Raw genomic sequence first — 25460 nt, forward strand, 5'->3', positions numbered from 1 at the left:
ACAATGCGGGAGTGGGAAGAGAAGCCATTACTGGCAATGCTCTGACTACCATTGAATAGGTAAGAGTGGAACCAAGTGACGTCATTCTAACTAAGCTGGACAACCGAGGAGAGGTGTTAGAGGAGGATGGTGTGGTTGACTGTGCCAAAGGCTGCAGAGAAGCTATGGAGAAAGAGGAGGAAAAATACACCATGGTCACAATCACTGAAGATGTCATTTGTGACTGTTTAGGGTTGTTTCAGTGCTGTAGGAGGGGTAAAAACCTGATTGGAGAGGTTTAAACATGGAGTTGTAGGAAAGATGAGGTGACATGATCAAGGACATTGGAGATGAAAGGGATATTGAAGATCGGGTGTAGTTTGCAAGGATAGAGGGGTCGAGGGTGGCTTTTTGAAGAGTGGATGATGATGGCGGTTTTGAAACCGAGTGAGATAGGCCGGAATTTTAATGTCAAAGAGTGTGCGGGTTTGGTTAAAAGCACTGAAATTGACAGCGCGTCGGAAAGCCGGCTTCAACCTGCCAGCTTCCGCACTTAAATGGAGCTGTGAGCGAGAAAGCCCCTTGGGAGAGGGGGGTTAGCTATTTAAAGCAATTAACAGTTAGTTAAGAGGCTATTAATAGCCTTTTTTACCTGGGGTTTGAACTTTTACTGTGTGTCCACGGGATTTCCGGGATTCCTCGCCAGTGAAGACGAGAGCAGAGTAGCAATTGAGGGGGCTGAACAAATGACAGTCAAAAAATCCCATAAATACTGAGACCTTACACTTGCTTCCTTGCCTAAAGAAAAAGAAAAGAAAGACTTTAATTTATATAGCACCTTTCACAACCACCAGACCACGCTTTACAGTCAATGAAGTAATTTTGAAGTGTAGTCACTGTTGTAATGTAGGAAATGTGGCAACCAATTTGCACTCAGCAAGCTCCCACAAACAGCAATGTGATAATGACTAGATGATCTGTTTTAGTGATGTTGATTGAGGGATAAATATTGGCCAGGACACTGGGGATAACTCCTTTGCTCTTCTTCGAAGTAAGGCCATGGGTTCTTTTACATCCACCTGAGAGAGCAGGCAACTCAGTTTAACAACTTAGCAGACAGTTTAACAACTCATCCGAAAGGCGGCACCTCCGACAGTGCAGTGCTCCCTCAGTACTGCACTGGAGTGTCAGCTCAGATGTTTGTGTTTAAGTCTCATGGAGTGGGACTTGAACCCACAACCTTCTGACCCAGAGGCGAGAGTGCTACCAACTGAGCTACTGGCTGACATACTGGTTGCCTAAGGGAAAGGCTTTTGCTCACACCATTTGTTATGAGAGTTTCCTTTCAGGAATTTGCCGCTGATTTCTACAACTTTGGAGGTCACTCTCACTACGTTGGAGGTCATTCTCACTACATTGGAGGATTGTGCGTCTGATCACCACTTTACATCTGTCATATATCAGATCAGCATGGGTGCCGCTTATGCTGTTTCACCTTGGACCTCAAATGAGGACCAAGATGAGCACCAGCAGCAACAGCACCAGCAGGAGCAGCAGCAGCCTTCTCGTCACCGACCTGCTGCTCCACAAGAGAGAGGGGATAAGCACAGGGGTGCAGCTCGCAGCAGACAATACCCCCAACACAGAGTGTCATAAATCTCATCATCGAGAAACTACCTATGAAATAACACTGGATGGCCAGCTGGTGGCGCCGTCCAAGGAGTATAAATACTCGGGCGTTGGCCCCAGCTTGCCAGGGACATTTTGTAAAGACAAGGAGCTAGTGGATACAACTAGACTTCCATGTTCTGAAATAAGTTGATTAAAGCCTTGCTTTATGCTCAAACCAAGTGCGTAGTGAGTTTTATTACGTCACAGAATATATAGGGAAAGGATCAGCTTCCTGGACATGACTGAACACCAGTGCCTCAGGAGGCTCAAGCCATTGCATCAGGTCATGACAGACATTTGTAGCCTACTAGAAGAAGACCTGCTGCCAGGTGGACCTGGTGGACACGCGTTACCAGTGCCTAGGGTTGCGAAGGGGTGGAAAATTTCCGGAAATTTTCCACGGGAAGTTTATTTTGGGAATTTTGCCCAAAAAAGCACATGCGAGCATAATATTGTTTTTTTTTTTGTATTTCTATCATTTTTTTCACAGGTCCTCTCGTAAAATTACTAACAGAGATGGAATCTTAATTATTAAGGAATTTCTTAATCAATATATGTTTATCTTCTTACTTGGCTTGTTTTAATAATTACAAGTTTTGTGTGTGACTGTGAACAAATGTGTCCTGGTTGGTTGGATGAGTGGATGTGTGATTAGCTCCCTCTATTGGTGATGCAGTGTCGTGCATGCACAGGTCATGCTTCCATCACATGGAGCATCAGGAAAAATTTACTCACCCTGTTGCAATCGTGCTGATCGACCGCAGTTCGACACAGAGACGAATGCCCTTTATTTCTCTGCATAGAACAATGCCACGTTTACCGTCGGATGTGTGGAAGCATTTTACCCCAGGCATTAAAGATGGAAAGACTGTGTACATGTGCAAACACTGTACAAAGCCATATGTAAAGAATGCCACAAAGATACAGCAGCATTTATCCAAATGCAACAACTTCACTCGAAGCTCACAGCAGTCAGCCCAGAGTTCCTCTGCTTCCATTCAAGATGATGATGGTTCACATTCAGCACCAGGCTCCTTATCATCAGCAACTCCAGGCCACTTGGAAGGTTCTTTGATACAGTGGATAACCATAGCCAGAAGAATGCAGATGAGTGCCTTGCTCGAGCTATATATGCAACAGGCACACCCCTCATGCTCACAGCCAATGTGTACTGGAAGAGATTTTTCAATGTTATTTGCCCTGCATACTGTCCTCCCACCAGACATGCTTTGTCTACTTATTTGCTGGAGGCTGAGTATAACAGTCCAAGGAAAGCTCAAAGAAACGATAAAGATGGCAGACTGTGTTGCAGTTATCTCAGATGGGTGGTCAAATGAGTCAAAACGAGACAAGCTACAGGGAGGAGGTAAGAGCCCTAGGAGGATGGTGCAAATACAACAACCTCTCCCTCAACATCAGCAAAACAAAGGAGATGATCGTGGATTACAGGAAGCGGCAGGGGGAGGGACACACCCCAATCTACATCGAAGGGGCTGAGGTGGAGAGGGTCAGCAGCTTCAAATTCCTGGGTGTATTCATTACGGAGGACTTAACGTGGTCCCATCACATCGACGTTGTAACCAAGAAGGCATGCCAACGCCTGTTCTTCCTCAGGAGACTGAAAAAATTTGGAATGGCCCCCCAGATTCTCACCAACTTCTACCGGTGCACCATCGAGAGTATCCTGTCCGGCTGCATCACTACCTGGTATGGCAACTGCACCGCCACAGACCGCAAGGCTCTACAGATGGTAGTGAAAGCTGCACAACACACTATAGGAATTAAACTACCTGCTGTGCAGGATATCTACCCCGAGAGGTGCCGGGGGAAGGCCCTGAGAATCATTAAAGACGCGAGTCACCCCAGCCACAACCTCTTCGCCCTGCTCCTGTCCGGTAAGAGATATCGAAGCATACGGTCTCGTACCAACAGGTTTTGAAACAGCTTCTACCCCCAGGCCATAAGACTCATGAACGATTAATTTATTATTATTTATTACTGTTGTTTTATTTATTATTACTGTCTTTCTATTAGTATTTCTATTAGTATTTTTATCATTGTTATGCCATATTTATTCCAATGTTGGGAGGACTTGTAAAAATCAACATTTCATTGTGCAGTACACACGGCTGCTGCATATATGACAAATAAAATTGAATTGAATTGAATTGAATTGAAATGTACGAGGGGAGAGCATCATAAACTACATCGTCTGCACTCCTCTCCCAGTGTTCTTCAAGAGCATAGACACGAACAGACACACAGGCACATACATTGCTGATGAGCTGAAAGTGGTCATCAACGATCTTGGATCACAAAAGGTCTTTGCAGTAGTTACTGACAATGCTGCGAATATGAAGGCTGCTTGGGCTCAAGTGGAGGAGGCCTACCCTCATATTACGTCTATTGGGTGCACAGCTCATGGGCTCAACCTGCTCCTCAAGGACATCATGGGTTTGAGAACCATGGAAACACTGTACAAGAGAGCCAAGCAAGTTGTTAAGTATGTCAGGGGAAAACAGGTAGTTGCAGCAACCTACAACTCCAAGCAAACGACAAAGAACAAGAACACCACACTGAAGCTGCCCAGCAACACTAGATGGGGTGGCATTGTCATAATGTACAACAGCCTTCTGGAGGGTAAGGAGTCGCTGCAAGAAATGGCAATATCCCAGTCTGGGGATATGGAAACCACCATCAAGAAAATACTGCTGGATGATGTGTTTTGGGAGAGAGTGGTTAGCAGCCTTAAACTATTCTCACCAGCAGCATCTGCAATTGCTCAGATTGAAAGAGATGATGCTGTCTTGTCAGATGTTCTCAGGCTTTTTGCTGATTTAAAAGAACAAATCAGCATTGCCCTACCCACATCCCTGCTGCTCAAAGCAGAGGAGAAGGCAATTGTTCAATTCATACAGACACGTCAAGAATTTTGTGTCAAGCCGATTCATGCTGCAGCATACATGCTGGACCCAAAGCATGTTGGGAGACCAATACTTTCTGGAGAACAGATCAACAGTGCGTACAGTGTGATTTCTACCCTCTCACGCCACCTCAATCTGGACGTGGGCAAAGTTCTGGGAAGTCTGGCAAAGTTCTCTGCCAAGCAAGGTCTTTGGAATGGGGACGGGATACAGGAATCACGCAAGCATATCAGTGCACATACCTGGTGGAAGGGACTTTGTGCATCTGAGGCCCTGTCACCCATTGCATCGGTGATACTCCAAATCCCACCTTCATCAGCGGCCTCTGAACGAAACTGGTCACTTTTTGGGAATACGCATACAAAAGTGCGCAACAGGCTGACTAACAAGAGAGTGGAGAAACTGGTGGCTATCCAGGCGAACCTACAACTTATTGAGCCAGATACAGAAGTGTCTACCACACAGCTAGACAGCGACACAGAGGAGGAAATGGACACGTCAGAGCCAGAGTCAGAGAATCAGGAGGAGCAATGATGAGTAAAAGATTCAGAAGACTCATGAGTAGAAGACTCAAAGGGACAAAATAAGAACAAATTACAGGCTAAATAAGCTGACGCTCTTTTTATTTTATTTTAGATGGGTCTTTTTTGTGGGTGTTCAATAAAGTTCAAAATTATAACCTAAATAAAGTTTTGAAAGCCTACTTTTATTTGTATGGAACAGTATGTCTATTGATGTAAGAAAAAGGAGACTTACCATCAAGTAACTTTAAAGTAAGCTTTAAGTAACTTATAAACACACTATATACAAGAGAGGTCTTTACCATGCCTCTGGTAGAAGCCTCTTACAATACTGAACAGACCAGTATTTATACCAGTCCAACAGGAAGTGATATTTACAGGAAGTGAGGTAATTACACAGTTCATAGTTCATAGTTCACAGGAAGTGATGACATAACTTCCCGGAAGTTAGCATTTTTATCACATTCTTCCCTCCTGCAGGATTAGGAGGCTGTGGTCTACCTTTTGGTCCGTAGCCGCCGAACAAGGAAGAGTCGCACCCGTTTGGATTCCCGTCGTAGAGGGTCGCTGGTCCGCTTACATGCGGTTGGCCATTGGTCAGAGTCTGTGTGGCCTGGATTGCCCTGTGAAGGGTCGGGGAGATCATGGCTTCGAGTACGAGCCCCAATAGGTTCAAAGTCGGACTGCCTCTGTTCAGAGGGAGGTGCAGAGCTGGTCTGTGGCGGATCAGTACTTTCATGCGCGGTACTGGGAGGGTCGTAACCTTGAGCACGGGGTTCTACCGGCACCAAGCTAGTTGGTGTCCGATCAGGATCCTGGAGAGGGGTACCCGATAGGTCCCAAGAGTTTCCTGGTGAAATGCCATCACCCGATGTCCCACTAGGTCCTGGTGGGCAGGGAGCCAGATCCCGTAATGATACGGTAGATTCTCGGCCGTCGGAATATCGTATGTTTGCATAGGTGGGGTTGGCCTCGGTTAGTTCGACCTCGTCTACAAGAGGGTCATTTTTAGACGTCCGAACGTATCTTCGGAGTAATACAGGTCCAGGAGTAGTTAGCCATGACGGGAGTGATGTTCCATGAGATGAGCGACGCTGGAATCCAAAGAACCGCTCATGAGGTGTAGTATTTGTGGCTGTAGAAAGCAGGGACCGTATAGAGTGCAATGCATCCGGAAGCACTGTTTCCCATTGCTGGTCTGGTAGGCCCCGAGATCTTAAAGCGAGACGTACGGAATTCCAGATGATACCGTTATACCTCTCTACCTGCCCATTTCCGATGGGATGGTATGGTGTTGTTTTGCTTGTAGCAATTCCCCGTTCTGAGAGGTAGTCCTTGAGTTCCCTTGACATAAAGGATGGACCCCGATCTGAGTGAATATAAGCCGGCATGCCACAGAGAGAAAATACCTGCTCAAGGCAGCAGATTACTGTGGACGCCAGCATATTGGAGCAGGGGAAGGCAAACGGAAAACGTGAATATTCGTCGATCATGGTGAGCAAATATGTGTTCCGAGTTGAAGAGGGCACTGGGCCCTTAAAATCGATGCTAAGTCGTTGCATCGGTTGGGTTGCATGTATGAGTATACCATCTGAGGGGCGGAAGAACTGAGGTTTTAATTCCGCACAAAGCCGGCATTCTGAGCATATTTTTTTTACATCTCCAGTGGAAAAAGGGAGATTCCGTGATCGTACGAAATGTAGCATGCGCGTAACGCCAGGATGACACAAACCATTGTGGACATCCATGAGAGTGGAGGATGACATAGTGGAGCAGAATGCCCGTGTGAGGGTGTCCGGGGCCACATTCTCCTTGCCAGGCCGATAGAGAATGGTATAACCAAAAGAGGCCAGTTCCATCCTCCAAAGTTGTATTTTATTATTCTTAATTTTGGTTCGTTTTCGATTATCGAGCATGAAGGCGACTGATCGTTGGTCCGTGATCAATGTAAAATGCTGGCGAGCTAGAAAATGGTTCCACTTCCGTACTGCCTCTATGATGGCTGTGGCTTCTTTCTCAACCGGAGGATAATGTAGCTCGGCACCTTGTAAGGTCCTGGACATAAATGCTACAGGACGACCTTCCTGATTCAGAGTAGCCGAGATCGCCACCTCCGAGGCATCACATTCAACCACGAAAGGGAGATTCTCATCGATGGAGTGAAGAGCCGCTTTCTCCAACTGTTTTTTGAGAAGGTTAAAGGCTGCAACAGCCGCTGTTCCCAGTGGAAATGATCTAGCATGCAGCAAGGGTTGGATTTTGTCCGAAAAATGAGGAATCCATTTAGCGTAGTATGCAAACAGACCGAGAGCCCGACGTAAAGAAGCCGGATTCTTAGGTGACGGGAGCTCTTGGAGCGGGCGAAGTCTTTCTGGGTCTGGCTTAATGATACCATTGCCTACGCAGTAGCCAAGGATGTTGATGGTCGGTTGCGACTCAACAGATTTGGATTCATTCAGGGTCAAATTACGGCGATGGAGGGCATCCCGAAATTTTTGGAGGTTGGAGTCGTGTTCCTGTTGATCGTGACCTGCAATGGTAATGTTATCAAGATAGGGAAAAGTGTCCCTTAGGTTTTCCTGCTTAACCAGGCCATCCATTGCCCGTTGAAAGACAGCCACTCCATTAGTAACCCCGAATGGGAGGCGACGAAATTGGTACAGCCGTCCATTAGCCTCAAAGGCTGTGTACTGCTTATCTGAGACCTTCAAGGGTAACTGATGATAGGCACTTTTTAAATCGTAAGTTGAGAACACTTTGTATTCGGCCAGTTTATTAACCATATCATCAATGCGTGGCAATGGGTAGGCGTCCAAGTCGGTATATTGATTGATGGTTTGCGAATAATCGATGCATAGTCGCTGTTTGTGAGGTTTTAGAGGGTTCTTGACAATGACGACTTGAGCCCGCCAGGGCGACGAACATGGTTCAATGATATCCTCTGCTAGAAGTCGAGAGATTTCAGCCGCAATAAAAGATTGGTCTCCCTGATTAAAGCGCCGCGATTTCGTTATTATCGGTTGGCATTGAGGCGGAATACTGGCAAATAATGAGGGTTCATCAAGTGAAGCTGCTGATAATGCACAAAATGGTAATTTAGATGGTATATTAGAAATAGTAAGTCCGGGTTTGGATCCACCAAACTCAATGGTGAGTTTCTTATGCTGTTTTTGGAAGTCCAGCCCTAAGAGGAGATCACTACATAAGTCTTTGAGCACTGAAAGTCGGGTGGAGGGATACATACGACCATGAAGTGTCATATCAACAACACAAAAGCCGGAGATTCTGGTATTAAGTGATGACTGGGCCATCGCAATTGCCTGGTCCGATGGGAAGACATGTAGTTTCAATTTCGCAACAATCTGTTCCTTAATGAAACTATCAGTACTTCCTGAGTCAATTAAGGCATCTAAGGTATGCCCTTTAATTGAAATTTTTGTGGCTGCCTGAGACAGGTTCTGTGGGCAAGCAGCTGTAATTGGTGTCGTTGCACAGAGAGTGGCTAAAACTCTCGGTGTGCTTCTTCGGGAGAGAGCTCGAGAGGAAGCTTGATAGGTCCTAGCTGGAGCATCTTGATAGGCCCTAATTGGGGCAGTTCGGTAGGCCTTAGCTGGATTGGCCCTCGTAGAGGCCCTTGATAGGCAAACTTTAGCAAAGTGTCCTTTTTTCCCGCAATAACTGCAGATTGCATTGCGAGCAGGGCAGGTTTTCCTAGGGTGAAAAGCATCTCCACAAAAGAAGCATTCCTTCCTAGATTGCCAAGAGGCTGCTAAAGTGGGGTCGTCCTCCTCTTCTTCATCAGAATTATCAGAATTAGATTCCCCCATGATAGGGTTCACCTGAGACCGCTTGAATTGTCTGGTTGCAGCTACAGCAGCAGATCGAGATCTGGGCAGCTGATAGAGGTCTGCATTTCTCTTTGCCAAATCCAGTGAACAAGCTAGTTCAAAAGCTTTTTGTAGCTCAAGTGTTTTACTTTCTAGTAGACGCTGGCGTATAAATGGAGAGGCAATCCCGCAGATGAAAGCATCACGAATCATTTCTTGGCGGTACAGCTCAGCTGAGGCTGCCTGAAAGTTACAATCTACGCTGAGCCTGCGAAGTTCTTGCAGGAATTCGTCAATTGATTCCCCTGGCCCTTGTCGGGCTGTGGCCAGTAGATGTCTAGCATAGACCTCATTTGGGGTCTTCGCATACAGTTTCTTAAGTGCCCGAATCACCTCTTCGTAATTATCCCAGTCATCAACATATTCGAACACTTTTGGGGTCACATAATTGACAAGTATCTTCAATTTAGCAGGAGCATCCACTTTACATTCATCCAGAAAATTCTCAAAAGTACGATACCAATGCTTCCATACCCTGCCAGCTGCTGGTGTATTCGGGTCCAAGTCCAGACGAATAGGTCTAAGGATTTTCTCCATGATGGGTGGTTCCCTGGATCCTTAACTTCCGAGTTTGTCTGAAGGTCTAGTATTTGTCAGTGTAAATACTAAGTTACTTAAATTGATGTAAGAAAAAGGAGACTTACCATCAAGTAACTTTAAAGTAAGCTTTAAGTAACTTATAAACACACTATATACAAGAGAGGTCTTTACCATGCCTCTGGTAGAAGCCTCTTACAATACTGAACAGACCAGTATTTATACCAGTCCAACAGGAAGTGATATTTACAGGAAGTGAGGTAATTACACAGTTCATAGTTCATAGTTCACAGGAAGTGATGACATAACTTCCCGGAAGTTAGCATTTTTATCACATCTATTTTGATGATAAAGATAATATAAGGATCAGAGACAAAAACCATCAGTGTGCAAAAAAACTCAAAATTCCCATAAATTCCCAAAATTCCTGAAAATTCCCGTGGAAAGTTTCCTCTTTTAAAAATTCCTGGAATTTTGCAACCCTACCAGTGCCTGTCAAAATGACCACTGTGCCCAACTTCTTTGGCTCAGGTTCCTTACATGGGTCTGCAAGAGATATTTGCAAGATTTCGCAGTCTGCTGCCCACAAATCCATCACCCAGGTGACCGATGCCATGTTTGTCAGGGCAGGTAGTTATGTACACTTTGCCACTGATGAAGCCAGTCAGAATGAGCGGGCGCTCGGCTTTGCCACTCTGGCTGGCTTCCCACAGGTGCAGGGCATCATTGCCTACACACCTGTGGCCGTCAACTCACCCCCAGATCACCCAGGAGTATTCGTGAACCGTAAGAGCTTTCACTCCATCAATGTGCAGCTCGTCTGCAACCACAAAAAGATCATCACGCTTGTGTGTGCCAAATTCTCAGGGAGCTGTCATGATTCATTCATTCTGTGCCAGTCAGCACTATGCACCTCCAACCAGAGTTACCGGCTGGCTGCTTGGAGACTATTAAATCCGTGAATCTTAAGGTATGGTGTTCTTCAATAAATAGACGGAGACTGCAGATCAACAATCAACAGGTGTTTACTGGATGAGGGTAGTCTAAAAACTAACAGTACAGATGCCTGCTCAGGGCTTATATACAAGTGTGGTCACTGCCGGTACTACAGTATACAGGAGCTGTAAAAGTAGTTCTCTCTTAAAGGTACATACACTACAATTCCTCCCCTTTTAGATTAACAGTACCATAACATTCAAATAACAGTTAACACTTTTAACATGCACCTTAACTGAAATAGTCCATTTATAGATTCAATCTTTGGGGCGGCTTCCTGATCCTTTCTGGATAGCGCCTTTCCTGAGTGTCTTGTTCTTGGTGCGGAGGCGATTCTGGCCCCCTGTCTTCGGTTAGTTCATCAGTTTCCGATGCTACTGTTTCTGGGGTAGATGCTACCGGTATGTCGGGTTCATCACCAGGTACGCGAGACATGGGGTTGACTCGTTCCTGTGATGCTAGGATCTGGTCGACATGGCGTCTCACAATGTTCTCCCCGACATCCACTGTGTATATTAGTGGCCCCTGCCGTGTGCATATCGTTCCGGGTTGCCATTTCTCTGTTCGGTAGTCGCGGGCCAAGACTGGTTGTCCTACATTGAAGCTCCTTGTCGGCTTCTCATTGATATGCTGGAATTGCTTATTCTCAACATTTCTTCGCACATTTGGTCTGAGCAAATCCAGACGCGATCTCAACCTTCGGTTAAAGAACATCATGGCCGGGGTCTGGTTGGTAACTGCATGTGTCGCATTTCTGTAGGCTAACAGGAAATTGTCCACCTTATGCTGCAGTGGAATGTCGTCATCGCACATGGCCCTTACTGCCTTTTTAAAGGTTTGTACGAACCTCTCAGCCAATCCATTAGTGGCTGGATGATAGGGGGCGGATGTGTAATGCCTTACCCCATTCATTCTCATAAATTTCCGAAACTCTTCGAACACAAACTGTGGTCCGTTATCAGAGCAAATCTGCTCTGGCAAGCCGTTCCTGGCAAATATGGTCCGTAGGACTGCAATCGTTTTCTCCGTAGTGGTGGAGGACATTTTGATCACCTCAGGCCATTTCGAGTGCACATCCACTGCTATTAAGAACATTGAGTCCATGAATGGACCAGCAAAATCAATATGCACCCGTTGCCATGGAAAGGAGGGCCACTCCCATGGGTGTAGAGGGGCATGTGGTGGTGCATTTTGGACCTTCTGGCATCCTGAGCAGCTCTTTTTTAGGTCCTCGATTTGTTGATCGATTCCCGGCCACCACACATAAGCCCTAGCAAGGCTTTTCATTTTCACCCCTCCCAGATGGCCTTCGTGAAGCTCATTGAGCACTCTCTCCCTTAACTTGGGTGGAATTACCACTCGGGATCCACACATCACTGTCCCCTGGCATACTAACAGCTGTTCTCTTCTGGATGAGAATGCTGGCAACAGTGAGTCGCCATGTGTTGGCCATCCCTTCACCGTCAAATCATATACCCGAGACAGTGTCGGATCATTTCGGGTCTCCTTCTCTATATCCGCGTTAGTTACTGGCAAGCGTTCAATTATCGATGAATAAAATATTTCGACAGGGTCCACTGCTGGTGCTTCCTCCGCAGTAGGCAGTGGCAGGCGTGATAGCCCATCAGCGTTTCCATGCTGTTTCGTGCCCTTATACTCTATTTCATATTGGTTCGCCCCTAGAAAAAGGGACCATCTTTGTAGCCGTTGCGCAGTCATCACCGGAACGCCCTTCTTTGGATTAAAGATGGAGACAAGTGGTTGGTGGTCAGTCAGCAAGGTGAACTTCTGCCCGTGCAGATAGTGGTTGAACTTTTTTACTCCCCACACTAGGCTGAGGGCCTCCCTGTCAATCTGGGCGTAGTTGCGCTCGGCTGAGGTTAGTGACCGAGACGCAAAGGCTACTGGCCTCTCCAACCCGTCTGGGAATTTGTGCGACAGCACCGCTCCAATACCATAGGGTGATGCATCACACGCCAACCGAATTGGTAGTGCTGGGTTGAAATGGGCCAACACCTCTTTTGATGTGATCAATTCTTTGCACTTCTGGAAAGCTCGTTTACATTCGTCATTCCACTTCCATGGTACCCCCGTCTGCAGTAGGGTGTTCAGTGGGTGTAATACTGTAGACAAATTTGGTAAGAACTTATGGTAGTAGTTCACCAGCCCGAGGAACGACCTCAGTTGTGACACATTTTCCGGTGCTGGAGCCTTGACTACTGCCTCAATCTTTTCAGGGGACTTATGTAACCCCTCTTCATCAATAACGTGGCCACAATACGAGATGTGCTTCTGGAAAAACTCACATTTGTGGCGATTAGCTCGTAGCCCATATCCCTTCAATCTAGTGAGCACCTGCTCCAGGTTGGCGAGGTAATCACTGTCATTTTCGCCCGTGACCAGGATGTCGTCCAAATAACACTGGGTCCCTGGAATCCCTTGCAGGACTTCATCCATTGCCCTTTGCCAAATAGCCGGAGCTGATGCTACCCCGAACACCAGCCGGTTGTATTGGTAGAGACCTTTGTGAGTGTTGATGGTGAGGTATTTCGAGGCTTCTTCTACCTCCATTTGCAGGTACGCCTGGGCCAGATCAATCTTAGTGAAGTGTTTTCCTCCAGACAGCGAGGCGAAAATATCTTCAATCCGCGGAAGCGGATATTGTACCGCGTGAAGGACTGGGTTCATTGTCACCTTAAAGTCCCCACAGATGCGAACCTTCTTTGGTTCCCCAGGCGTATTACTCAACGACCTCTTCATCACAGGAACGATGGGTGTAGCCCACTCGCTCCAATCCACTTTGGACAGTACTCCTGAACGTTCCAAACCTTCCAGCTCTGCTTCGACGGCTGGGCGGATCGCATAAGGCACCGGTCTGGCCTTAAAAAACTTTGGGCTTGCATTTTCCTCTATTTTAATCGTCGCTGTTATGCCTTTTAGTGTTCCGAGTCCCTCCTGGAACACTTCTTGTGCGTCAGTTAGCATTTTTGACAGTCGTCCAGGTGTGACGTCGTCATCCTTTTTGGCCTCTACCGTCAGTGTCTGTATGGAATGCCAATCTAATTGTATCTTCTGGATCCATTCACGTCCTAGTAGTGGTGGTGCTCCTTCTGACAATACATATAGGTCCATTTTTGGTATTTCCTGGCCGTTGTATATCACGTTCACCCTTATTTTTCGTTTGGGGTAGACTTTTTGCCCCGTGTACGTCTTCAAGACAATCTCTGTAGCTCTCAAGGGTATATGTGAGAATAGCCACTTGTAGTCCCTTCGGTTTATGACTGTTAGGGCTGATCCTGTGTCCAATTCCATTTTCACTTGGACTCCGTCTATCTTGAGTGTGACCCAGATAGTCTGGTGATCCTCCATTTTTATTACATTATATAGTTTCAGACAACCCGGCTCCTTGCTTCCGGAGTCTGTATCACTTTTCTGTTCGTCTGAACTACTCTCCGTCACCTTATATACCTTTTTGTACTTCTCCTGTGGAGATTTCTTGCTGCTGGTTTTCTTCCCCGACCTGCAGACTCTTGCTATGTGTCCTGCTTTTCCACACTGTCTGCACACTTGGTCCTTGAACCAACAATCCTTCTGGTCGTGTGTTCTGCCGCAGCGATAACACTTCCCTGCTCCATATGACATTTCATTGGTGCCATATTCTTGCGGTCTCCGTTGTATCTCTGCAGCGCCCCGTGCGGCTGCTTCGTGTGATACTGCCACGCTGAAAGCCTTGTCCAGCGTAAGATCCTTTTCTGATAGAAGCCGTTTCTGGGTTCCTTCACTTTGAAGCCCACACACAACTTGTCCTTTAACGTATCTGCTAGTCCCATTCCAAACTGGCAGTGTTTCGATAGCTTGCGCAGTTCCATTAAATACTCAGCATTACTTTCGTCTTTATGCTGGTTCCTTTTGTGAAACTTAAATCTTTCTGCTATCAGCAGCGGTGTGGGGTTTAAGTGGTCCTGTAGGATTTTCACTTTTTTTTTCGAAATCCTTATCCACTGGCTTCTCTGGGGTTATTAGGTTTCGCAGTAAGCCATACGTTTTTGCACCCATGGAATTCAACAAAACCAGTGCTTTCCTGGCATCTGGCACTTCATTCGCCTTGCAGTACACTTCAATGCGTTCCACATATGTCGCCCAATCTTCGACTTCATTGTCGAATGCTGTGACACTGCCACTCTTTGGCATCCCTGGGTGCGGTTAGACTGGCTAAAATGGCGTCTCCCGCGCTTCCCTTTCTTCCTGCGCTCGCCCTTCTTCGCTGCGGCTTCAAAAATGGCGTCTCTCGCGCTCTCCGTTCTTCTCCGCGGCTTCAAAAATGGCATCTCCCGCACTCTCCCTTCTTCTCCGCGGCTCAAATGGCGTCTCCCGTGCTTCCTTTCTTCCCCCGCGGACGCTGCTCAGCCCTATGCGCATTTTCCTGTGCGCCTCTATCGTTGCCGCCGCTCGGTCCTGAACCCCGGCTGTGCTTTACCCTCTCTCTCTTTTTGTTTTCCGTCGACACCGCTCGGTCTTCAACCCCCGGCTGCGCCCTGTGCGCTTTACCCTCTCTCTTACCCCGTCGACGCTGCTCGGCCTTTTCTGTGCCGTCGGTCGGCTCCAGCCACCGCTGTCCGGGAAGGGTCTGCGCTGTACCTGTTGCCAGCCTGTTGCTGGATCGTCGTGGCTGGAGAACCAAGCCCAGCTCTCAACAGCCTCCCCTGCGATGCTCACTCTCTGCCGGATGACTGGGCGGTTGCTCGTGGTCGACGCCCGTGCTTCTGGCCTCGACTTTCTTCCACTGTCCTCCAGGAGCGAATCCTTGGGAGGAAATGCAGAGTTGCAGGTAGGTTCGAATTGACCTCGTCGCCACTATTAAATCCGTGAATCTTAAGGTATGGCGTTCTTCAATAAATAGACGGAGACTGCAGATCAACAATCAACAGGTGTTTACTGGATGAGGGTAGTCTAAAAATTAACAGTACAGATGCCTGCTCAGGGCTTATATACAAGTGTGGTCACTGCCGGTACTACAGTATACAGGAGCTGTAAAAGTAGTTCTCTCTTAAAGGTACATACACTACAGAGACGAGGGGTATCTACTGAAGACGTGGCCGATGACACCCTTGAGGACGCTAAGCAATGAGGCCGAAGAGCGGTACAATCAAAGCCAAATGACTATGAGATGTGTACTAGAGCAAGCCATCGGGATGCTGAAGATGCACTTCAGATGCCTGGACAGATCTGGAGGAGCCCTTCAATACACACTAGCCAGGGTCTCCAGAATGATTGTGGTACGCTGCGCTCTGCAATCAATGAAACTGAATATCAGGCGCTGCGTATAATGGACGGCCGATCCGATACTACCCGTTTTGCGCCACCACCCAAGATGAATTTCTAGGCCAGAGATTCTAATTGCTAACATCTATAAAATTAAGAGGGAGAGAGCGCGAGAGAGAAAGAGACAGACAGAGGGAAAGAAATGAAGAGACAGAAATACAAACAGACAAATTTCTTTCCTCATTCTATTTTTTTTTAATGTTGAACTTTGACAGCAAACAAAGCCTCTGAGGAAAACAGATAGAAAGGATGGGTAGGAGGGAGAGGGGAGATAGCTGGTTGAAGGTGAGGGGCTCTTGGGGGAATGAGTGGGAGTGGGGGAAGTGGATGGAGGGTTAAGGGTGAGGTGAGTGACTATACAGCAAAGGGAAGAGGAGAATAAAGGGATTCACTTTTCTAATGGATGCAACTTCTACTTTGCATCTGTTGCTAATGGGTGTATGAGCTTTCCTGGCTTGTCACCTTGTTCGTACTACTTTGCAGGGTTGGCGTGCCAGTGCTGGGGGTGGGGTTTGGGACAGGAGGTGGCCAGCGAGAGTTTAAATGTGACTGGGGCATGGTCTGAGCTGGCAATAAGCTCTATTTAATAACAGTGAACTCTAGACAGGTGGCTTGCTTCGCAAAGAGGTCATCTATTCTAGAGTCTGTTTTATGTGAATTTGAATAAAAGGTGTATGCACTCCCAGTTGGGTGCAAGGCCCATCTAACATCCACAAGGCCAGGATGGTGTGTCATGGTTGTTCTGGTTGATTGCTATTGATGCCCTGTGCCTACCTGTCTTCATCCCACCAATTATTATCTGAAAATATAATAAAGAATAGTCAGCATGGAATTCAAAAGGGAAGGCCATGCTTGACCAACCTTATTGAATTCTTTGAAGAAGTAACAGAAAGAGTAGACAAGAGGAGAATAAAGGGATTCACTTTTCTAATGGATGCAACTTCTACTTTGCATCTGTTGCTAATGGGTGTATGAGCTTTCCTGGCTTGTCACCTTGTTCGTACTACTTTGCAGGGTTGGCGTGCCAGTGCAGGGAAGGCCATGCAGTGGACGTAATATACATGGAGTTTCAAAAGGCCTTTGATAAAATACCACATAGTAGACTCATGATTAAGATCAGAGCATGTGGAGTCAGGGGACAAGTAGCAGATTAGATAGCAACCTGGCTACAAAATGAAACAGAATAGTGACTAAAAGTAGTTACTCAAACTGGCAGAATGTTGGAAGTGGTGTTTCACTGGGATCGGTGCTGGGATCACTGTTGTTCAACATTTACGTAAAAGATCTGGCCTTGGGAATTAGAAGTACAATATCACAATATACAGATGACACCAAATTGGGGGAATAGTTAATACTGAGGAAGATTGCGACAAAATACAAGAAGACATTAATAAACTTTCAGAATGGGTGTGTAAATGCCAAATGAATTTCAGTATAAATATGAGGTGTTACATTTTGGTAAGAGGGATAAGAAGGCCACCTACTCCTTTGAAAATAAAAGGGATCTAGGGATACAGATTCACAAATCATTAAAAGTAGCAATGCAGGTTAACAAAGCCATAGAAAGTGCTTCAAAAGCAAAGAAGTTATGTTAAACTTATATAGAACTTTGAGTACTGTGCACAGTTGTGGTCTCCATATTACAAAAAGGATATAGAAGCATTGGAGAAAGTGCAAAAAAAGATTTACAAGGATGATAGCAGAACTAAGTGGGTACAAATATTAGGAAATACTGAACGGGCTGGGGCTCTTTTATCTAAAAAAGAGAAGACTGAGAGGTAACCTGATAGAGGTCTTTAAAATGATGGAAGGTTTCAATAGGGTAGACGTAGAGAGGATGTTTCCACTTGTGGGGGAGTCCAAAACTAGGTGCCAGAAATACAAGAAAGTCACTAATAAATCCAATAAGGAATTCAAAAGAAACTTCTTTACTCAGAAAGTGTTGTTTGATCAATTTGTCCTCTCATTTTTTTAATGTGTATATTTGAACCCCTGTCTCTGTGCTCCTTTATCATTGTCTACGTTCTCTCTTTATTCCTCTTGTATCACCTCACATTCTCTGCAATAAATTTTATCTGTCCTCCATCAATCTACTAACGTGTTCAAGTCCCCTAAAAGCCACTTCACAGCTAACCATGCTCCCTATTTCTGTGCCGCCCCAAGGTTTTGATATTATACCCCCATACCCAAGTCCAGATATATTGTAAAGACCAATGGGGTACAGATGTTTACATCTTTCCAGTCCAAAAACATCCATTAACCACTACTCTCTATTTTCTGTAATTTAACCAACATTCTATCCACGCTGCCACATTCCCTTTAATATCACGTGCTTTAATTTCATCAAGCCTGCTATGTGCACTTTATGAAATGCCTTTTAAAAATTCATATGTGCAACTTTATCCATCAGATTCACCAGTTCCACCTCCATGATTTAGGAATACTTGTGCGTCAGGATTAAGATTTGATGGAAGTGGAGCACAAAAAAATTGAAAATGCCTGTTTCCTAGTGCGACTTTTAAATCACCAATGTTTTCAATTTCTGCAGTTATTCAATGCAAAAGGCCTGCCCCCTCCCTCCATGGAACAGCAAAGTGCCTCTGAGATATTCTTGGGGCATCATGGGTCTCATGCCCAGGGATCATGAAATGGTGTGGGTATCTGTCCATTTTATGCAAATGACGCTGACCCTAGGCCTGGAGAAGAATGGTTGGTGGAAATCCTGCCCTGCTGCACCTCCTGGGTCAATAATGCATGCTAGGGTATAGTTCCCAGCCACTAGCTGTCTCCTTGCCTATGCTACTATTCTTTATGAGGCTAATCAATGAATGTTGGCTGTTACAGTTGATCATGATCTTACTTTCATCCTATGTCTACATACCCTTTCTAGCAAGGATGACTGGGTAATGATCAAAAGCTGGTTTTTCCTATCCTTCAAAAACACAGTGCAAATTGGTTGAATTCACAGGTTGTTCTCCTTAGAGCAGAGAAGGTTAAGAGAAGATTTAGTAGAAATGTTCAAAATCATGAACGGTTTTGATAGAGTAAATAAGGAGAAACTGTTTCCCGTGGCAGAAGGGTCGGTAACCAGAAGATACAGATTTAAGGTGATTGGCAAAAGAACCAGAGGTAACATGAGGGATCATTTTTTTACACAGCGAGTTATTGTGATCTGGAATGCACTGCCTGAAAGGGTGGTGGAAGCACATTCAAAAGTAACATTCAAAAGAGAATTGGATAAATACTTGAAGGGAAAACAATTACAGGGCTATGGGGAAGAACAGGGGAGCGGGACTAATTGGATAGCTCTACCAAAGAGCCAGCACAGGCACGATGTGTCGAATGGCCTCCTTCTGTCCTGTATCATTCTATGATTCTATGACAATAATCTGATGAAGCAATCAAGGAACTACAAAAGGATCTAGACAAAATCGGCAAATGAAATTTATTACAGCTAAGCGAAAGGTGTTAAACATTGGAAGAAAAAATTGGGACATTCTTAATGAATAGTGTTAAACTGGCTAGGAAAGAGATTAAAATAGATTTGTGAGTGACAATAGAATCAACACTTGCAATGTCTAGTCATTGTACAGCAGCAATCAACAAAGCAAACAGACTGTTGAGCTATAAATCAGTCGAGCGAGTCTGAGGCTATCAACCTGAAACTATCATTTTCTTGTTAGGCTTCTTGAGTACTGCATTCAATTCTGATCACTGAGGCACAAGGGAAACCCTGGACACAGTACAGAGAGGACCCACAAAGCTGATTCAGAAGACTGAATTCTGAGGAAAAATTAGAAAACCTCAGAGTTTTCCAGCTTGAAAGGATGAGAAGGGACCTTATAGAAGAATATAAGATGCTAAATGGAATAGAAAAAGTTAACCCTAGAGCACTAGTTTAGGTTTAACCACAGGCATGGGGACATAAGCATAAAGTCGTAAAAGACAAGTTCAATACTGATCTCAGGAAGTAATCCTCACACAAAGAATCATTAATACCTGGAATAATTTTCCAGTTAGGGGAGTGGGGACAAAAACTCTGGAATCATTCAAGAAACAGTTGGATGCTGTGATAGGGATACTGGAGGTCTTTATGGAAGGATGAACTAAATAGGCTGGATGACCTCCCTCATCTATCCTTATATTTCTGGCCTTTGTAATCCTTAATCCAGGACACAGAAGCCAATTGTGGTGCCACTGCTGCCATCTTGTTTGAATAGTTAAACACAGATTAGGTATCAAATCTGCCTGGGACCTACCTGGCCCACAAAATAGCACATCATGCCATGCATTTACCTATTGACCCATCAATGCAATTATCAGCAGTGTTTTTGACCTCCCTTTTTGGTATGCTGGTATGCCCTCTTGCACATTTCTTTGTGTCCTGTTTGTGCTGTCAACTGCTTCCTTGCACTTCCAGATTATTTGTGGCCTTTTTGTTCATTGTTTCTATGCTTGCAGTCTTTTTACCTGCATATTTCTTTTTTCTCTATTGCATTCGTTTTCTCAGGTAATAATATGCAAAACTTGAATTTTTTAGTCGTGGTTCTTTATAGTTATTCTAACCACACTATTTTACTCCTTTAACTGTAATCTTCTAAATTACCCTTTAGCCCGGTCAGTACATAACTGGGACTTTGACCACTGTTTCAATCTTCCAGTTATATTGAATCCATAAATTTGGAGCTATTAGCGGAGGGGTAATCGCTATTGGCTATTTGTAGCATAAACGTGTTTTGCGTATTTTCTGGACAGGTAGAGAACTGGAAATGAACGTAAATTCTCATTTTCTATACCGCAAAATATCACAACCTGAAGGGGAGGGGGTACCTGCAGAACTTCCCACAAAAGATCAACTATACCAGTGGTGTTCACAGATGTACAATGTATTTTATTGATTAATATCGACGTACATCACCCTGTCCCCGTTTCCCTATCCAAGAGTAACTGAACTTACATCAGCAAATATTTACTTGTTACTTGAACATTACACTTCTTTGATTGGTTTGTTAACCTCGGTCTGCTCACATTGGACACTTTTTTTTGGTTGCTTGCAACGTGGGCTTCGACTGAAAGCAGCGGCAGCCAGTAGTTTGCCATTAAAACTTTTTGCTTTGGTGGTTGCGGGTGGCAAAAAAAAAACACGACTCCTCCGCTCCCTCCTGCACAGCGAGCTGCATGAATCCCTGCAACACGGTGAGAAATGCTGCAGAATCTCGCAGCGGCCGGTGCCAAAGCAGGTGAGTTTATTGTTGTTGTCTTTTTTTTAAATTTCCCTTCCCCAGACAGCCACTGGCTGCCAGGCAACAGCAAAGGACAATGTGGTGGAATCAGGCGCTGCGGCGGGGAGCTAAAGGCACAGGGTCCTGAGCGAGCTCGGCGTGGGACCGGCCGCGCTGCCATGGCGCCGTGCTGAGGCCGCGCGCTCTCACCCCCCGCCCCGGCCCGTGCAGCGGACGCCGGAGACCCTCCTCCGCTCCGGCCCGAGTGGCATGCGGCCGGCCGATGTGTTCCACTCCCCCACACACTTCACTATGGACGGCGAAGGGTAGGTGAAGAAAGAAAGACAGACTTTGACATTTCTACAAGCGCCTTTCACGACCACCGGGCGCCCCCAAGGCGCTTTACAGCCAGTGAAGCACTTTTGGGGAAAAAAAACCCAGAAGGAGTGTAGTAGTAGTCATTGTTGTAATGTAGGAAACGCCGTAGCCAGTTAGCGCGCAGCAAGCTCCCACAAACAGCAATGTGTCAATGACCAAATAATCTAGTGGGTTTTATTTTATAAAGTGATGTTGATTTGAGGGATAAATAATTGGCCCAAGACACCGGGGAGAACTCCCCTGTACTGTCGAAGCGCCCCCTCACTCCCACAGACTTTCACTTCTCAGCCGCCGCCGGCATGCGGTCGGCGCTCTGCACCAGTTGCCGTCTTTCTCCCGGTTGATCAGTCCTGTTCCACTGCCCAGTGTGGCTGCTTGTTGTCTCTCCGATTTTTTTTAAATCACCGCTCTTAATACGCATGTGCAATCTACCTTCCCTTTAAAAAACCGACAACTTTATCTTTTAACGCCAATAAATTACTTGTTTGCATCCTGTCCACGTTGCAGATGTACAATTTGCACATCTGAACTGACTGTTTATCTCTGTTGCACCCCCCCCCCCCCTCCTCCCCATTTCTGATGCTGTGCTGAGGTTTTCTGAACATGACTATTTCAAAGCATGTTGATATCTGGAAAGTTTTAACAAATCTGTCATCTCCTGAAATTTGTTATTTCTCTAATACTGCGGTGTGTTCTGTAAAGTAATGTTTGCGTGCAATTGAGAATTACAGGAAGCTCTTAGATAATTGCTTTACAAAGCAGACCCGTCAATATATTATTAAACACCAAATGTAATCATTTGAGGTATAGACAATCCAGCAGTACACAAATCACATAAATAGCATCAGTATTAATGGTGTTCGGTACTTCAATATTACCCTGGTAGAGTGGACAATGCCAGTTGAAAACTTAACACCATTAATCTTCCTGGCCTGGTAACGGTGGTGTTTATTGGCTGCTGTTAACACTTTAGCTTGTTCAGCTGTATTTCTATGTCCTCTTCCTCTTAATTATTGGGCGGAAAGGTGCATGTTTAGGGAAAATTGGCCTGGCTGCCTTAAGTCATTACACTTGTTACTGTAACCTGAAGCCGAGAAACTCAGAGTTATGTAGAAATACAAAAAGGTTTGCCTTTGGGGAAGAGATTTTGAATGATGTCAAATTTTGTTTGATAACGCTCCTGTGAAGTGCCTTGGGAAGTTTTCCTACGTTAAAGGTGCTGTATAAATGCAAGTTGTTGTTGTTGTTGATGTATATTTAAGTCCTAACACACCATGGTTCCTCTGAAGTGTTTATTCGCTTTGCTCCTATGTGGTTTGTACTCCAGCCAATATCTGTTGTGCATGCTGTTGTCTTATTGATTGTCGACTATCGTATAAATGCAGATTCCAGTGCTGTTTCCAATTTTCTTCCTGTCCTGATGGTGAAAAAGACTTTTGCTGGGTTATGATTCCTAAGATGTGACAAACTTTCAGGTACCTTTCCCAAATAGCCATTCATCATTTGTGAGTCTAAGCATTAAGTGTTGGCAGACTATTCTTAGGCCTCTCCTATAACCCAATCACATCCGCACCAGTATCCACAGACACTTTTATGCTTTCCAGCAGGGTTGTTAGACAGCAATCAGGATTGGGAACCCCCTTTTTTTTTGTTTCTGTCCCCTCCCTAGTCCAGGGGTTCTAAAGCAGTGCCCCAACTGTTTCTTCAGCTGATATCTACTAAGTCAGCACAGGCCCGGAATTGATTCTTTAAGGCTTAGTACTACATCTTGCAGGAAGCCTCTCCACTGAGCAATCACAAGCTATGCCAAAGTGCTTTAACATCCTGACCACGTGAAAACATATTGTCATTGTCTGAAATCAGATTTACTGAGGCGGGACAGTTTTCCTTATTGTCTCTGCTGTCTGAAATTGCAGAGAATTAGCTACCATTGTTCAAAAGCTTGCACTTTTCACAATGATGTAATTATGATTTGAGAACACAAAGTGTTTGGGAGATAATACGTACTTAAATATTTGTTTTAGAAATTAGTTAACTTTAATAATGTTAGAATATTTTAAGTTTGATGTGATTTTTCTCCCTCTTCACTGTCACAAGAAAGTGAATTTTTAAACCTTTTATGATAAAATTAGCAATCAAGCAACTTTAAATTTTGCAGAATGCAGTTAAAACTGGCCTGTAAAATGCCACTGCTGGTGTGTGATATTGGTTCACTGTTGTGCCTTGTGCAAAAACTGTTGTTCTATCCACTTTTCACTCTGCAATTGATCAGAGAGGATTCAAGTCCAGAAGAATAATTGTTGCATAAACCTTTTGGGGACTTAATTTTTACTTTTGGAAATGGGACATTTGCAGTCTACACCTGTGCATGGCATTGGTGAAGACATGAATAATGTTTTTGTGTTGAGCCTGAATTTTCACTTGGTTTTCCATGTGAAAATAAGCAATGCTTGATCTTTAATGTGCATTACTGTTACTTAGAGTTTTCACATCACTTTTTTTTTTCCAACTGATTCTTGACCGACACCGTACACCATGAAACCTGGGGGAACCTTGTTCATCTGCATGTGGAGGCCTGACGGTGGTCTTTGTTAATTGTTTTTGGTTCAAAAAAAGGGGATATGCTGGTATAAGATTTTCTCTCCCATGCATTTTTTTGTTTAATTTACTTTTTTTTAATATAAACACCATTGTGGAAGGTGCTGGCTTCTTACTAAATGAGCCTTTACATATTCTTTAATGATGTGCACACTGATTGGAAATAGTCACAATGGCAATAAAAGTTAGACAGGAACAATGTGAATACCTTCATTATATCAGAATAATGTGTGTCACAGAGAAATACAGCAGTCGAGAATTGATGCTCATTGCACAAGTCTGCACTCTTTGGTTTTGTTTGTCTCTATGCAAATGAGGATATGACCCCATAATATGTGAGCTGTTTCATTTTCATACATCCGATAGGAATAACCATGCAACGTTACTCTGCAATTTATATTGCACAGAGCTTTGGATGTAACTGAAAACACTGATGTAATACATTTTATATTAATTTATGTTACTTTAAATGTAATAAATAATTTTAAAGGGGGTGCAGGAAGAGAGAGACCCGGGGTGTATGTACACAAATCTTTGAAGGTGGCAGGACAAGTTCAAAATGATGTTAAAAGAACCTATGGGATCCTTGACTTTATTTATAGAGGCATAGAGTACAAAAGCAGGGATGTTATGCTAAACTTTTATAAAACAATGGTTAGGCCTCAGCTAACCAATTAGTCCCACTCCAATTCTGCAGACCACAGTTCAGGAAGGATGTCAAGGCCTTGGAGAGGGTGAAGAAGAGATTTACTAGAATGGTACCAGGGATGAGGGACTTCAGTTATGTGGCGAGACTGGAGAAGCTGGGGTTGTTCTCTTTAGAGCAGAGAAGGTTAAGAGGAGATTTGATAGAGGTTCAAAATCATGAACGGTTTTGATAGAGTAAATAAGGAGAAACTGTTTCACGTGGCAGAAGGGTCGGTCACCAGAAGACACAGATTTAAGGTGATTGGTCAAAGAACCAGAGGCGACATGAGGGAAACAAATGATGCAGCGAGTTGTGATCTGGAATGCACTGCTTGACAGAGTGGTGGAAGCTGGTTCAATAGTAACTTTCAAAAGGGAATTGGATAAAGGGATTTTTTTTACAGGGCTATGGGTAAAGAGCAGAGGAGTGGGACTAATTGGTTAGCTCTACCAAAGAGCTGGCAGAAGCATGATGATGGGCCAAATGGCGGCCTCCTGTGCTGTATCATTCTGTGATTCTATAATAAAAGTATCTGTGCTGTTACTTCCATTGGGGGAAGCTCATTAGTCGTAATACTGGAGCTATTCAAGCCTTATGTGCTTAAGTTGTTATCAGGACAGTGCTTTAATTGTTCCACTGTAGGTAGCTCTAAAACCTAATATAGGTGGGGCTGCAATAATTAGTATCAAATTGATAGAAAATATGGATACAAGTAAAAGGGAAATAAAAGCCAGAAC

General features: G+C 44.8%; 1 protein-coding gene across 7 annotated transcripts in view; it reads left to right on the top strand.

Moving 5' to 3' along the window:
* The window catches only part of LOC147114045 (kelch-like protein 3), a 250403-nt gene that overhangs the window by 52685 nt on the left and 172258 nt on the right, over window positions 1–25460 (top strand). For 3 of the 7 annotated variants that reach the window (XM_085995593.1, XM_085995585.1, XM_085995592.1), the window contains exon 1: window positions 21151–21385. The exons of 1 other annotated variant lie outside the window; for it this stretch is intronic. Coding sequence is in view for 4 of the 6 variants with exons in the window: in XM_085995585.1 (XP_085851711.1) it covers window positions 21330–21385 (56 nt within the window). In the remaining 2 variants the exon portion in view is untranslated. Of the gene's footprint in view, window positions 1–20900; window positions 21078–21150; window positions 21386–25460 lie in introns of those variants that run through there. 3 more of the 7 variants (XM_085995588.1, XM_085995584.1, XM_085995591.1) reach the window with 3 other exon arrangements.

The sequence above is a fragment of the Somniosus microcephalus genome, chromosome 8 (assembly GCF_052327205.1).
Source record: "Somniosus microcephalus isolate GS21.2 chromosome 8, FLI_Smic_1.0, whole genome shotgun sequence".
In the NCBI taxonomy this organism is placed as follows: Eukaryota; Metazoa; Chordata; class Chondrichthyes; order Squaliformes; family Somniosidae; genus Somniosus; species Somniosus microcephalus.